Genomic DNA, 14,409 nt, shown 5'->3' on the forward strand with positions numbered 1-14,409 from the left:
ATTGAGAATCTAAGGAAAGCTCTGGGGCCTGTCCATAAAAATACATATACACACAGCCTCCTTACATCTGTGCATGGCACTGAAGTTAAAAGCCCTTTCCTGGGGACTAAGCTGGCATATCACTGATGGCTGCCTGGTGCTGCCCTTGGCATTGAGGGCCAGGATGGCTGAAAGGGTTTGGCTTCCATCTCTAGGCAGCCCAGGAGGTGTTTGGAGAAATGCTGGGCTCTTAAGATTGCCTGTGAGAAGGCCTTGATTACCATCCCACCCACTCAGCTGGGTGTTGGCGGTCACTTCGCCCTGTACAGGACAGCTTTTAGTGGTGTACCACCTGAGCCACCACAAGATGCTAGCCTGCTGTGGCCCACTTTCCCCAGCCCAGGAGCATGTTTCAGTGTTCTGAAACAATTTTGGACTGTTTTATGAATCATCACTCCCTATTTTTTGGTTGTTTTGTGTCCAGAGCTGTGCCTGATTCACCTGTTCTCACAGCTGCTGTCTGTCCTTTGGGTTTTACCCTTCCAGAGATGATACTTACCCAGGCACCTCTTGGCCATCCATTGTAGAGTTTCCTTGAACTTTTCTCTTAGGGTCTGGAATATCTTCCTCAGGATGAAGACTAATATTTTTTGAGTACTTACTGTGTACAAGGCACTGTTACAAGTGCTTTATATATTAGCTAATTTAACCCCCACAAAGTAGATGATGATATTAATCCCATTTTATAGATGAGAGAACTGACACATAAGGAAGTTAGATTTTTCTTTTTAAGGGTTTTTTTTTTTTTGGCTGCGTTGGGTCTTAGCTGTGGTACACGGGATCTTCGTTGAGGCATGCGGCATCTTTGCGGCGTGCAGGATTCTCTCTAGTTGTGGCGTGTGGGTTTTTTCTCTCTAGTTGTGGTGTGCAAGCTCCAGGGTGCGTGGGCTCTGTAGTTTGCAGCACATGGGCTCTCTAGTTGAGGCACGCAGGCTTAGTTGCCCCACGGCATGTGGGATCTTAGTTCCCCGACCAGGGATTGAACCCATGTCCCCTGCATTGGACGGCAGATTCTTTACCACTGGACCACCAGGGAAGTCCCGGAAGTTAGATTTTTTACCCAGGACCACATAGCTTGTAAGAAGTAGAGCTAGGATTTGAACCCAGACTGTCTGGTTCCAGAGCCTATACTTTATATTAAAGAAACAGTTCCTTCAGCAGGATCCAGGAGACCTTATAACTAAGCAGTTTAGGGACACCCTCCCCCTTTCTCTTACCCCATTATTCCAAAGCAGAATTTTATATTAGGAATGCCTTTCCTTTATGTCAGAGATAATAAGCCTTTGCATAATAATAATTTATTCATTCCACCAATATTTATTGAATGCCTACTGTATACCAGTGCTGTATATAAATTATTTCATTTAATTCTCACAACAGCCCTTTGAGGTAACTGCTGTTATTTCCACTTTTATGCATGTGGTAACTAAGGCTTAAAGAGGTAGGTAATTTTGCCCAAAGTTATAGAGTTAGTAAGACACAGCCAGGTTCAAACCCTAGATGTTTTGCCTGGCATCACAGCCTATGCTCTTTCCATTGAGAGAGTCTACCTTCCATATCACAGAGTTTCTCTACCTTGACACTGTTGACAGTTGGGGCAGGATAGTTATGGTGGTAGACTTTCCCATGTATTGTGGGGTGTCTAGCAGCACACAGTAAATGCCAATAGCATGCCTCTTCTTCCCCTTCCCCAGGTAGTGACAATCAAAAATGTCTTCAGCATTGCCAGATGTCTCCTGAGGGGACTGCTGTGTCAGGATGGAGACTGTGTTCATCTTGTTTTGTACCGAGCTCAGTCTGCAGCCATTTAGTTTCCCCACCCCAAATTCTTTAGCTTTTCCTCTAGGATCAGTGTTCCAGCATCATAGGTGGACCATACACATGGCTCAGAGGCTGTTTGCCTATATTTCCCTGCAGGGCCGTGGTGGAGGCTGTGCATCGACTTGACCTCATCCTTTGCAACAAAACTGCTTATCAAGAAGTGTTCAAACCAGAGAACATTAGCCTGAGGAACAAGTAAGCTGAGACTCTAAACTACACATTCTTACAGTTTCTTTATTCCTTTCCACCTGAAACCCTGTCACATATAGACACATGTTCTCTTTTATCTCCTGACCTCATGGTACAATAATGGGGTATGACGTCTCTGGCCTTCCTAAGAGGGAGAGGGGATCCCTCACTCTCTGCAGCTTCTACATCTAACACCATTAGAATGGTGTTTGAGTTGGAGGTTTGGCCATACTGCATAATGAAGGAAGGAAGGAGGAGATACAGAGGCAGAGTAAAAAGGAGAGAAAGGTGCAGGGAAAGAAATGAAGATTATTAAAATTCTTATTGCTCCTGCCTCTGTCTTTTGGGGCTCCCACTGCCTTCCAGGACTGCTGTTGTCTTGGGTCCTACTGACTGACCCTGGATGTCTATTGCGAGGCACAGAGATTTGTCAGTCGGGGTGTTGGCAAATGCCTTCTTGTCCTCAGTTCTTGTGTCCCTCACCAAGGGATGGGCAGTCCCTCTCATGCTCTCCTCTACACCCTCCCAGGCTGCGTGAGCTCTGCGTCAAGCTTATGTTCCTGCACCCGGTGGACTATGGGAGGAAGGCAGAGGAGCTGCTGTGGAGAAAGGTGTACTACGAAGTTATCCAGCTTATCAAGACTAACAAAAAGGTAAGGGGAGGTCAAGATCTTGGGAAGATGTTTGTCTAAAGAGGGGAAGCTAAGGAAGAAAAGGACAGCGAGGCAAGTGGGCCAGAGTATGGTTGTAGATAGGGAAACCAAGGAAGAGATAGCAGAAAGGGAGGGAGTCATATGGAATTAGGATCAGGGAAGGAGGGGAGCCTGATCCCAGATGGGGAGACCAGAGAAGTAGGTCTAAGGGTATAGGGGTAACTTGTGAGTGAGAGGAGATGTGGATAAAGTTCCAGAGCCAAGAAGATAAGTTTATTTCTTCAGGGAGATGAATATGATTAGGGATGGGGGAGCAGAACTCTGATCTTGTTGCTTAACTAGCCCCTTCCCTTTCCCAATCTCCAGCATATCCACAGCCGGAGCACCTTGGAATGTGCCTACAGGACACACCTGGTCGCTGGTATCGGCTTCTACCAGCATCTCCTTCTTTATATCCAGTCCCACTACCAGCTAGAACTGCAGTGCTGCATCGACTGGACCCATGTCACCGACCCCCTCATAGGTCAGTGAAACCTGAAAGGTGGGCTCGAGGAGCAAGTTCATATGCTTCTACTTCTAGCCTTCTTATCCCTCAGGATCCATGTACCTTGTGACCCAGCCAGGCAGAGAGCATTCTAGAAGACCTACAAATGCTTCATGAAATTTGGATTTACCCAAACAACCGTATGACTTGGGGTAAAGATCTTAAGGAAGGAGAGAGAGAGACCTCTTCAGTCTGGGATTGTAGACTGATGGGGAGTCGGGGAGGGAATGGAATGATCTAGAGTAGGTCTGAAAGATGTTATTAATAGCATTTTTTTCTTCCAGTTGAATTTGGCTGGCATTTGTTTTAACTTTAGAGATTGTTTCCTAGTATTTGATGAAAGTATTAAAGTTTTTAGAAACGTTGGGGAAATCATGGACATTCTTTCAAGATAGTGCAAATCTCTTTTTGGCCTTCTGAGGTACTGGCAGCTATGGTGATTTTCTCTTCAGTTCAGCTATCCTTTAGAGCTCCTTCCCTCTTCCTCCAACTCCCCTTGCTCTTTATACCCCCTACCCTCCCCCATCCCCATGCCCCTTCCCTCACCAGGACAAAGACATTCTGGGTCAGAGATAGAGGTTGTGTCTGCACCCCTATGTGGCAGCATTCTCTGGTCAGAAGCAGAGCACTGTACTTTGTACATTTAAAAACATTTAAAAACAAAACAATGGGGAATTCCCTGGCGGTCCAGTGGTTAGGACTTGGCACTCTCACTGCTGGGACCCCGGGTTCAATCCCTCGTTGGGGAACTAAAATCCTGCAAGATGTGTGGCGCAGCCAAAAATAAAACAAAACAAAACAAAACAACGTCAATCCAAGGCAACATTTATAGGTGTTAAACCAGATTGCCAGAGGGGTCCATAGCTTAAACAAAGATTAAGAACCCTTATTTCAAAGGGTCAGTTCCCCAAATCATTTTAGTTTTTCTCCTTATTGATATTTCTCATTCAGCCAACTCAGCGATGTCTCTATAAAGAATATTAGGAAAGGCTGCTCAGAATGGGAGCTACACACCCAGGAGTGTGGCTACAAAGTGGAATGGATAGGAGGATGCTGTGCAACTTACCTGCTGTGCAACTTTGATTTCTTTAACTGTAAAATGGAAGTAACAAGAGTAACTACCTCATGCGGTTGCTTTGAGCATTACTTAAGTTGATATTTTAATACACTTAGAACAGTACCTGGCACATGGGAAAACTGCCTGCCAAGTAGCCGGAGCTCTCTGAAGTTACAAGGCTGCCTGGGTGAAGGGAGAGGAGAGAGCCCATGCATGTTTGGCTCTGGCCACCACCAGTCCTCAGGTCAGGCAAGATGACCTCGTTTCCCTCATGAATAGACTCTCCATAGGCTGCCTTCTCTGTGGACCTCCCACCAAGCAGAAGCCAGGAGCATTTACCTTGGCCTCATTCAAATGCCATTCTTCCTGGGCAAGTTTCCCATCTTTACCCAAACCTTTTACCTTTAGGTGGGGAGCTGCTACCCAAGGCACCCACAACTGTACTGACACTTGAGCCTCACCTCTACTTTCTAGAAGCCTTCCTATGATGACCTTTCACATGACCTTCCCCCAGGGAGCTGTCCTAGGTTGAGGACCATAGCCCATCTGTTCTAGTTCCTTTCTGTCCTATGAATGACCCCTGCCTATGAGTTTCTGTGTCTCTACTTCTGTCTACCTGTGAGCCTGTGTCTCTATCTGTGTCCTGGATGGGTGTCTTCTCTGCCCCATAAGGCCGTGTTCTAAAACTAGCCCTGGATTCTTTATCTCCTTTCTCCACCTAGGAAAGGTGTTTCCCCAAAGGTAGGGACAGAGGAATGGGCTTATAAACATATCTCTCTCTCTCTTTCTCTCTCTCTCTTTCTCAGGATGCAAGAAGCCAGTGTCTGCCTCAGGGAAGGAGATGGATTGGGCACAGATGGCATGCCACCGATGTCTAGTGTACCTGGGGGATTTGTGTAAGAATCCGAACCTTTCATTTTTCTCTGTTTTGGGCTACAGGACAGGCTCCAACTGCTCTTGTTGGTACCACCCTTTACGTGATTGGAGAGCAGGAGGCGCAGTGTGGCCTCTGATAACTTTTCTCCTCCAGTCTGTTTACAGTGTTTCCTTCTTTTCACTGTTCGTGCATGAGTCGAAAAGGATGGTGAATACAAGAAGAAGGAAAATGTCTTTGCTCTTTAAGAAAGTCAGGGTGATAACCTGGTTTCAGCGGTGGGTTAGGAAGATTTTAATTTGATGTCTTTCTCCTTTGGGGTTTTCTCTTCATGGATTCCTAGAGGAATTGCAGTTAGACCTCAGGGAGGACTTACCTGCCTGAAATATGTTTCTCAGAATGGAAAAGTACTCTTGCTTTATGGCCCCCGGTCTCTAGTCCTGATAGACAGTGGTTCTGTCATTAGGCTGCCGGTGTGTGGCTGTCAGATGCATTATCCTTTATTGATCTGAGGCTCGTCTCCCTGCCCCCATCCCACTCCTGGACCCTTTATAGGCAAGGGGCACAGAGAGAATCAGCTGTTTCACAGTAGATTGACCAAGTGTCATTAGTAATGTCTTCTCTCTAGAACTGAGCAGTTGAATTCCAGAACCAAATATCAGAAGTCTTTTCAAGCATTTATATATGCTGCAGCCCCTTCATTGGGAAGAGATAATCAAGAAGAGCCTCTTTACTTTACAAACACTAAATATTCTTTACATTTTGGACCTACCAGCAAGGAAGAGAGAGTTGAACAGTTTGCCCATAGTCATGCAGACTTAAGACTGTGCCAGAGACCCAAGCAGCCTGCCTTCTAGCTCAGGTATCTTCCTCCCGGGCTCTTATTACAGTTCTCCAGAGTAGACTCCCAGATGAGGGGAGGTTTTTCTGAAACACGGAATCATTGTATTTCTTTTCCTCCTCTCCCTCCTGCAGCACGATATCAGAATGAATTAGCTGGCGTAGACACTGAGCTGCTAGCTGAGAGATTTTACTACCAAGCCCTGTCAGTGGCTCCCCAGATTGGTAAGTGGACCCCTCCACTGGGGCCTCCCAACCCAGCAGCATTTTCCAAGAGGAAGACAATGTTGAGATGGCAGGCAGGCCATACTCACTTCCCCCTGGGTCCTTCCCACCCACTCTCAATTCTTTCATACTTCACCTTGGTTCTGCATTCTGACCCTTGTAACACACACTCAGAAGATGGTGGAAGGAGAAGAGAAATGGGAAAGTCTTGAGCTAAGAAGGAAGGAGGCAGAAGAAGAGGGAGAGACAAGATGGCTTCCCTGTCCCTGAGGTTTCTGTAGAAAGAGGGGACCGTACTTCAGCTGCCCCCATGGAGGCACAATGAGGGAACAGATCAGGCTCCATTACAGGGAAAGATGGGGATTAGCATGTAGGAAGGAGAACTCAGAGGTGAGAGACTGAGCTGGGATAGAGGAGAGGGCTCCATGGAGTTCAGTCAGCATTGGAAGAGGCACAGCTGCTGCTGAAGGAATGGCAGCTGTCAGTGCTGAAATCCCTGGTGGTCCAGGTGGGCTTAGACTGATAGGAAGTGAGTCTAGAATAGATAACGCCCTGGAGGAGCAAGATTAAACTGCTGATCACCTGAGACACCAGTGTCGCCTGCAGACCCACTGTTCTCCCCATGAGTTCTCTGATGCTTAACGTGGGTTGGGCCTTGCAGCTTTCGGTGAGTATTATGGCTACAGACTGTGTGACTTTTCTTCCTCTCCAGGAATGCCCTTCAACCAGCTGGGCACACTTGCCGGCAGCAAGTACTATAATGTGGAAGCCATGTATTGCTACCTGCGCTGGTGAGTATTTGCCAGCTCTTTCCCCAGCCCTACTTTCATGTCTGCACAATTCCTCCTTTGTTTTCTCTCTTCCCTTTCTCCCTTCTCTAGCTCCTGAGTGAGATAGATAGAAGAATGCTAAGATTGAGGGTGTCCCTTCTCTCAGGGGCATCCTGACACAGCCCTGCTGCTTTTCACATAGCCACCTGGACTTGTAGATACTTGGGCAGCTGAAGTAGCTGTCTGCTGTCCTGAAAAATAACAGGATTGCCGCCTTCCTGAAGAAGGAAATAAATTTGATATAGTTGATAAAATGGTACCAAAGTAGCCTCTGACAAGAACTTCAGAACTGTAGAGCTTCAGTGTCTTGAGGTGACAGAGATGACAGCACGGGGGGACAAGTTTAACAGGGTGGATCACTGCTTCCCTGGATCTCACACTTAGCTCTTAGAATGAAAAAACAATTTTTTCAGGGCACCCAAAGTTGACTAGGCTTAGGTTACTAAGTCACCATAACCAAATGCACATGAGAGTGACAGGTAAATGAGAATGCCGTTGGTTAAGTCTTAGTGAGACATAAACTGCCAGGAAGCTCACTGTTGCCACCTATTCAGGGCCAGAGTCCACTTGAGAAGCCAAATCTATCTCAGAAGAAGTTATATAGTGAATTGGGCTTCAAAGCCTAAAGGGAATAAGGGTGGTCTTCATAGCTTAAATGGTCAGCTACTAAGGTGTAAAGTAAAATAACCTAATTCTGCCTTCCTGGCCAAGGAAACCTGTTTCCTGTATCAACAAATATTTACCCTGTTCCGTTACTAGATCGCTACAGACTGGCCTCCCATCCACTATATTCATTTTTTTTTTTAATTGAAATATAGTTGATTTACAATGTTGTGTTAATTTCTGCTGTACAGCCAAGTGATTCAGTTATACATATACATACATTCTCCTTTATATTCTTTTCCATTGTGGTTTATCACAGGATACTGAATATAGTTCCCTGTGCTATACAGTAGGACCTTGTTGTTTATCCATTCTATATACATATAATAGTTGGCATCTGCTAACCCCAAACTCCCACTCCATCTCTCCTCCACCCCCACTTCTCCCTTGGCAATCACAGTCTGTTTTCTATGTCTGTGAGACTGTTTCTGTTTTGTAGATAAGCTCATTTGTGTCATATTTTGGATTCCACATATAGGTGATATGATATGGTATTTGTCTTTCTCTGTCTGACTTACTTCACTTAGTATGATAATCTCTAGTTCCATCCATGTTGCTGCAGACGGCATTATTTCATTCTTTTTTTATGGCTGAGTGATATTCCATTGTGTGTATATATATATATATATATATATATATATATATATGTATCACATCTTCATCCATTCATCTGTAAATGGACATTTAGGTTGTTTTCATGTCTTGGCTATTATAAATAGTGCTGCTATGAACATAGAGGTGCATGTATCTTTTTGAATTACAGTGTTGTCTGGGTATATGCCTAGGAGTGGGATTGCTGGATCATATGGCAACTCTATTTTTAGTTTTTTGAGGAACCTCCATACTGTTTTCCATAGCGGTTGCACCAATTTATATTCCCACCAATAGTGTAGGAGGGTTCCCTTTTCTCCACACCCTGTCCAGCCTTTGTTATTTGTGTATTCATTCTTGAATATGATTACCAGGTTTTATATTATAACCTCCCATTGCATCTTTCCCATTCCTTGTATGCCTTCCAGGGAATGCCCCCTTTACTTGTCCTGGATCCCTCATCACATTCATAATCATGATTTAGGGTGAATCACTTTCAAAGAGAGCCAAGCACATCCAGGTTTGGGAGGTGCCAAATAAGGTCCTCCTCTACTATGCTTAAACAATTATATCTCATGGTTTGTGGGTTAGGCATTTGGCTAGGGCTCAGTTTGGCAGTTCTCCTCCTGGTGGCATTGTCTAGGGTCAGGCAGTGGTATTTGGCTGATTTGGGGGTCTGATATGTCTGGAGGGTTGGTTCATCTGGACCCCTCTCCCTCTCCCTGTAGTCTCAGGGCCTCTCCATGTGGTATCTTCCTCAGGGCAGATGGACTTCTTACATAGTGGCTCAGGGCTCCAACAGCAGATAATGACCCAAGAAACTTGGAAGTAGAGCCTGCCAATCCCTTAAGGCCTGGGCCTGGAAACTGGTGGAGTCACTCCTGCAGTATTCTCTTGGTCAAAGCAGTTGCATAGTCGTTGTCTCCCACCCTCATCCCCTGCCAAGATTTAAGGGGAGGTGACACAGAGCCCACTTCTCAGTGGAAGGAGTACCAAAAAATTTATTTATTTTTTTGCGGTACGCGGGCCTCTCGCTGTTGTGGCCTCTCCTGTTGCGGAGCACAGGCTCTGGACGCGCAGGCTCAGCGGCCATGGCTCACGGGCCCAGCCGCTCCGCGGCATGTGGGATCTTCCCAGACTGGGGCACGAACCCGTGTCCCCTGCATCGGCAGGCGGACTCTCAACCACTGTGCCACCAGGGAAGCCCTGTAGCTATATTTAATTCACCACTGGCGTGTATTTCTTTTCTATCACTGCTTTTTGTAATTAAAAGATGTTTCGAAAAACAAGACATTTTTTAAAAAGTATAGCATGCTCTTAAGGTCATAGCCTTTGTGGTAAGACAGACTTGGGTTGGAGACTCAGCTCTACTATGTTTTAGCTATGTGACCTTTGTTTGATTGATTGATTGATTGCCGCGTTGGGTCTTCGTTGCCCCGCGTGGGCTTTTCTCTAGTTGTGGCGAGCAGGGGCTACTCTTTGTTGCGGTGCGCGGGCTTCTCGTTGCGGTGGCTTCTCTTGTTGGGGAGCACGGACTCTAGGCACCGGGCTTCAGTAGTTGTGGCTTGTGGGCTCTAGAGCTCAGGCTCAGTAGTTGTAGCGCATGGGCTTAGTTGCTCCGCGGCATGTGGTATCTTCCCAGACCAGGGCTCGAACCCATGTCCCCTGCATTGGCAGGCAGATTCTTAACCACTGCACCACCAGGGAAGTCTGTTATGTGACCTTTGCATTATACTTGCTCTCTCAGGCTTTACTTCCTCATCTGTAAATGTGGACAATAGTAGGGTACAGTGCCTGGCACAGAGTCGGGTGCTCAGTACTTATTTGCATTTGAATGAATATCATGAGGATTAACTGAAGTAGTGTATGTAAATATCCTTGCGCATAGTAAATGCTTGTTAAATGCTACCTATTAAGTGCCTGTGCTTTAAGATGAAGGATAGTGTATTTCAGGGATGGTAACTAAGTTAAGTTTGTAACATTCAGTGAGATTAATTGTCCCATTTCTAGATACAGAGGAGATGCAGATGTCATCATTACTCTGATTAATCTGGAAGTTGTATGTGTGTATTTTATTAGGAAAGATAGCTTTCACCCTGAGTACATACATGGAAGGGGAGGCTGGGAGCAGCCTGTATTGACTAGAAACAGTGCTCCCTAAATCCCTGGAAGACTGACATTTCCCCTCTCCTCCTCTGCCTCTGCCAAGACTCAGTAGCTCACCTCTGTCTCCTTCAGCATCCAGTCGGAAGTGTCCTTTGAGGGGGCCTATGGGAACCTCAAGCGGCTGTATGACAAGGCAGCCAAAATGTACCACCAGCTGAAGAAGTGCGAGACTCGGAAGCTCTCTCCCAGCAAGAAGCGGTGAGTGGGGCCTGTGGGAAGAGGGGGTCTTTCTGCAATTGGTGCAGTAGGACCATAGGGACCCTGGAGCTGTTCACCATTTACCTTGGGCTCCTCTCATTTCAGATGTAAAGACATTAAGAGGTTGCTGGTGAACTTTATGTATCTGCAAAGCCTCCTGCAGCCCAAAAGCAGGTGAGTGGAAGAGAGTGTGAGCAAGAACTGTGTCCTGTGAGCCCCATCGCGATGGCTTCTTTCTGGCAGGGGACGTGAAGAGGAGGGAGTGGGCTGGTGAATTCTGCCTTTTGATTGGAAATTATTTAGCTGGTTAGTCCTTTCTTGGCATCCCTCACTGTCTCACCCTAGGTTCTGTGCCCATTCTCTGGGTGGCTTACCCTCTGGCACAGTGGGTGCTTACTAGATGTTGAAGGAGTGGCCGAATGGGAAGCCTACCCACATCTCTTCCACTGCGTGTCTGCCCTTCCCGTGTTATTCTGTCTGCTTTGGAGACCAGCAAGCACTGATTCCCCCTGCTCCTCTTTCTGAAGTCTCCGCTAAGGATCCTGTGGTCTTTTCTCTGAATCCTGTATTCCCAGCTCGTTTTGCCTGCCCCAGCCCCCATCACTGACCTCCCCTGTTATCCTGCCCTTCCATAGCTCTGTGGACTCAGAGCTGACATCACTTTGCCAGTCAGTCCTGGAGGACTTCAACCTCTGTCTCTTCTACCTGCCCTCCTCACCCAACCTCAGCCTGGCCAGTGAGGATGAGGAGGAGTATGAGAGTGGATATGCTTTCCTCCCGGACCTTCTCATCTTTCAGATGGTCATCATCTGCCTTATGGGTGTGCACAGCTTGAAGAGAGCAGGTAACTCTCCCTCTGTCCCTCATTTCTCCCCGACTGGCTTCTGGGATCCTCACTACCATTTTCTGCAGCTCCTTATCCATGAACTTGCTTCCACAAGCAGTCCCTTCACTACCTGTGTCGCTGCCTGGCTGTGGGAGATAGGGGCAAGGAACCCTGCCCTAAAGAAGCTCCTAGTGAATGAACAAAGGCGACAGCATATTCCCACCCCCTCCGCCCTCCTACACCCACAAACACACGTACCCTTGGCCAGGACCCAGGCAGACACAGTGGTTGAGATGCTTAGCGATGATCCAGACGGAATTCAGACTTGCTGGGGGTGGGGGCAGTTAGGCAGTTCTGGAAACCTTTCTGCCGGAGGTGTATGTAGAGCAAAGTTGGATGGAAGGGAGGGAGAGGCAGGGCTGGGTGCAAAGATGCTTGGGGCATATGGGGAGACGCTTGCGTGAAGGCATCAAAGCCAGGGAGGATGAGATGGGACAAGAGCATCCATGAGCTTACCTGAAGCAGGATGAGCTGGTACATTCCACATTACAGGATGCGAGTGAAGAGACCTGAGAAGCCTTTTTTTTACCTTAGAGGAAGTTTTCAGAGGTAGTTGGATCCTTGGAAGGGTTGAGAACAGGTGAGATGAGGTTGAAATTAGTGGAGCCTACTCCTTTTCAGGGCCCTGGGCCCCTAATGCTGGCTTTCCTGGTTTTAGGATCCAAGCAGTACAGTGCAGCCATTGCCTTCACCCTGGCCCTCTTCTCCCACCTTGTCAATCATGTCAACATACGGCTGCAAGCTGAGCTGGAAGAGGGCGAGAATCCCGTCCCGGCATTCCAGAGTGATGGCACAGGTGCAGGCACGGGGGAGGTTGTGACTGTGGAAAGGTTAGCATGGGGTGTGGGGATCGTGGGAGGGGAACACAGTTGTGGCAGGGGAGGTGCTGTCAAAGAGCACCTGCCAGTGTCCTCGTTCCGGTTTGTCCCTAAGGCCCCACCTGACCATCCTCTTTCCACAGATGAAGCAGAGTCCAAGGAACCCTTGGAGAAGGTGGAGGAGCCGGGTCCTGAGCCTCCTCCTGCAGCATCTCAAGATGGCGAGGTCAGAAAGAGCCGGAAGTTCTCCCGCCTCTCCTGCCTCCGCCGCCGGCGCCACCCACCCAAAGCTGGTGATGACAGTGACCTGAGTGAAGGCTTTGACTCAGACTCGAGCCATGACTCAGCCCGGGCCAGTGAGGGCTCAGACAGTGGCTCCGACAAGAGCCTTGAAGGTGGGGGAACAGCCTTTGATGCCGAGACAGATTCAGAAATGAACAGCCAAGAGTCCCGATCAGACCTGGAAGATATGGAGGACGAGGAAGGGACACGGTCCCCAGCCCTGGAGCCACCTCGGGCCAGGTCAGAGGCTCCTGAATCCCTCAATGGCCCACTGGGCCCCAGTGAGGCCAGCATTGCCAGCAATCTACAAGCCATGTCCACCCAGATGTTCCAGACTAAACGCTGCTTCCGACTGGCCCCCACCTTCAGCAACCTGCTCCTCCAGCCCGCCACCGAAGCTCCCACCTTGGCCAGCCGCAGGCCCTGTGTCAATGGGGATGTGGACAAGCCCTCAGAGCCAGGTACTTGGGCCTCTCTTCATCTTGCTCTGGTCCTCACCTCTATACCATCGGCACTCATCTGAGAGAGGCCACTTTTTTCTCTGTTTGAGTACCTCTCATCCCCACCCTCACTGCCTGGCTTTCGGCTTCTGCCTGTAGTGTGGCCTGGAGTTTTTTCCTGGGAATCCCCTCTGCTGCTCACTTCCTTATTCTCAGCTCCCAACTGATTTCATGGTCTTATTCTCCTCCCACTCCCACCTTGCCCCGTGGGTTTGGGGCTTTTCTCCCTACACAGCACTGCAGCTGTAACTCCCTCCCGTGCCATCCCAGGTCCTACCAGGGCTCCTGGAAGCTAGAAAAACCACACCCACCAGGGCAGGTGGATTAGAATGAGACTGTTTCCCTGAGGGTCTTCCCCTGAGGTGCAAAGGGGGCACCTGGTCAGCAGCAGCAGTGAGCATTTGCGGCATCTACTCTATGCCAAGCACTAGGTTGGATTTTTTGGGGGTCTTATCTAATTTTCACTGCAGTCTTGTGGTGGAAGAGTTATCATCCCTATTCTAAATTCTGTTCTTTACCTCCAAGCTTTTGTGCACGGTGCTTCTTTGGTCTGGAATATACTTTTCCTCCCTTGCCCCGAGCCTCTCAATTAGCCAATTGCTTGCCTAATTCTCACTTTAGATTTTAGCTTAAAAGTCACTTGGTCTGGGATTCCTCCAAGGGTAGGCTTCCTGTGGGCTCCTGTAGACTCTGTACCTTGGCAACTTCCAGCCTTTTCCCACTTGAGTGACGTTGTCCGTTGACTTGTCTGTCCCTCCCCGCAATACCATGAGCCTCTTGAGGGCAGGGCAGTCCATGTTTTGTCTATCGCTGTATCCTCATTACCTAACACAGTGCTTGGCACATGGTTGGGACTTTGAATGAATAAAAGAAATGAGGAAGCTGATGCTCAGAGTTGGAGTGTGAACTACTTAGTGTTCTAACCTGCAGACTTGAAGAGCTAGGAGTTGGAAGTAGTTCTTTTAATTCTGTACCCCTTTTCTCCCCACCTGTAGCTCACTTCTGACTGTCTGCCCTGCCTTTTGCACAGTATAGGCACATCATAAATATCAGTTGAGTGAGTAGCTGTAGACCTCACAAATTAGCTCGTGGTTTTTTTTTTTAATTAATTTATTTAATTTATTTATTTTTGGCTGCATTGGGTCTTCGTTGCTGTGCACGGGCTTTCTCTAGTTGCGGCAAGCAGGGGCTACTCTTTCGTTGTATTGTGTGGGCTTCTTATCACAGTGGCTT

General features: G+C 47.8%; 1 protein-coding gene across 5 annotated transcripts in view; it reads left to right on the plus strand.

Annotated features, from left to right (window-relative positions):
* The window catches only part of SMG5 (SMG5 nonsense mediated mRNA decay factor), a 29,489-nt gene that overhangs the window by 3,823 nt on the left and 11,257 nt on the right, over window positions 1-14,409 (plus strand). For 3 of the 5 annotated variants that reach the window (XM_060136181.1, XM_060136178.1, XM_060136180.1), the window contains exons 2-12: window positions 1,957-2,055; window positions 2,579-2,702; window positions 3,069-3,225; window positions 5,110-5,199; window positions 6,153-6,242; window positions 6,955-7,033; window positions 10,565-10,690; window positions 10,796-10,864; window positions 11,326-11,534; window positions 12,235-12,372; window positions 12,538-13,137. In XM_060136181.1, the coding sequence (XP_059992164.1) occupies window positions 2,604-2,702; window positions 3,069-3,225; window positions 5,110-5,199; window positions 6,153-6,242; window positions 6,955-7,033; window positions 10,565-10,690; window positions 10,796-10,864; window positions 11,326-11,534; window positions 12,235-12,372; window positions 12,538-13,137 (1,657 nt within the window). In that variant the 5' untranslated portion in view covers window positions 1,957-2,055; window positions 2,579-2,603. The remainder of the gene's footprint in view (window positions 1-1,956; window positions 2,056-2,578; window positions 2,703-3,068; window positions 3,226-5,109; window positions 5,200-6,152; window positions 6,243-6,954; window positions 7,034-10,564; window positions 10,691-10,795; window positions 10,865-11,325; window positions 11,535-12,234; window positions 12,373-12,537; window positions 13,138-14,409) is intronic. The other 2 variants (XM_060136179.1, XM_060136183.1) reach the window with 1 other exon arrangement.

The sequence above is a fragment of the Lagenorhynchus albirostris genome, chromosome 2 (genome assembly GCF_949774975.1).
Source record: "Lagenorhynchus albirostris chromosome 2, mLagAlb1.1, whole genome shotgun sequence".
Classification (NCBI taxonomy): domain Eukaryota; kingdom Metazoa; phylum Chordata; class Mammalia; order Artiodactyla; family Delphinidae; genus Lagenorhynchus; species Lagenorhynchus albirostris.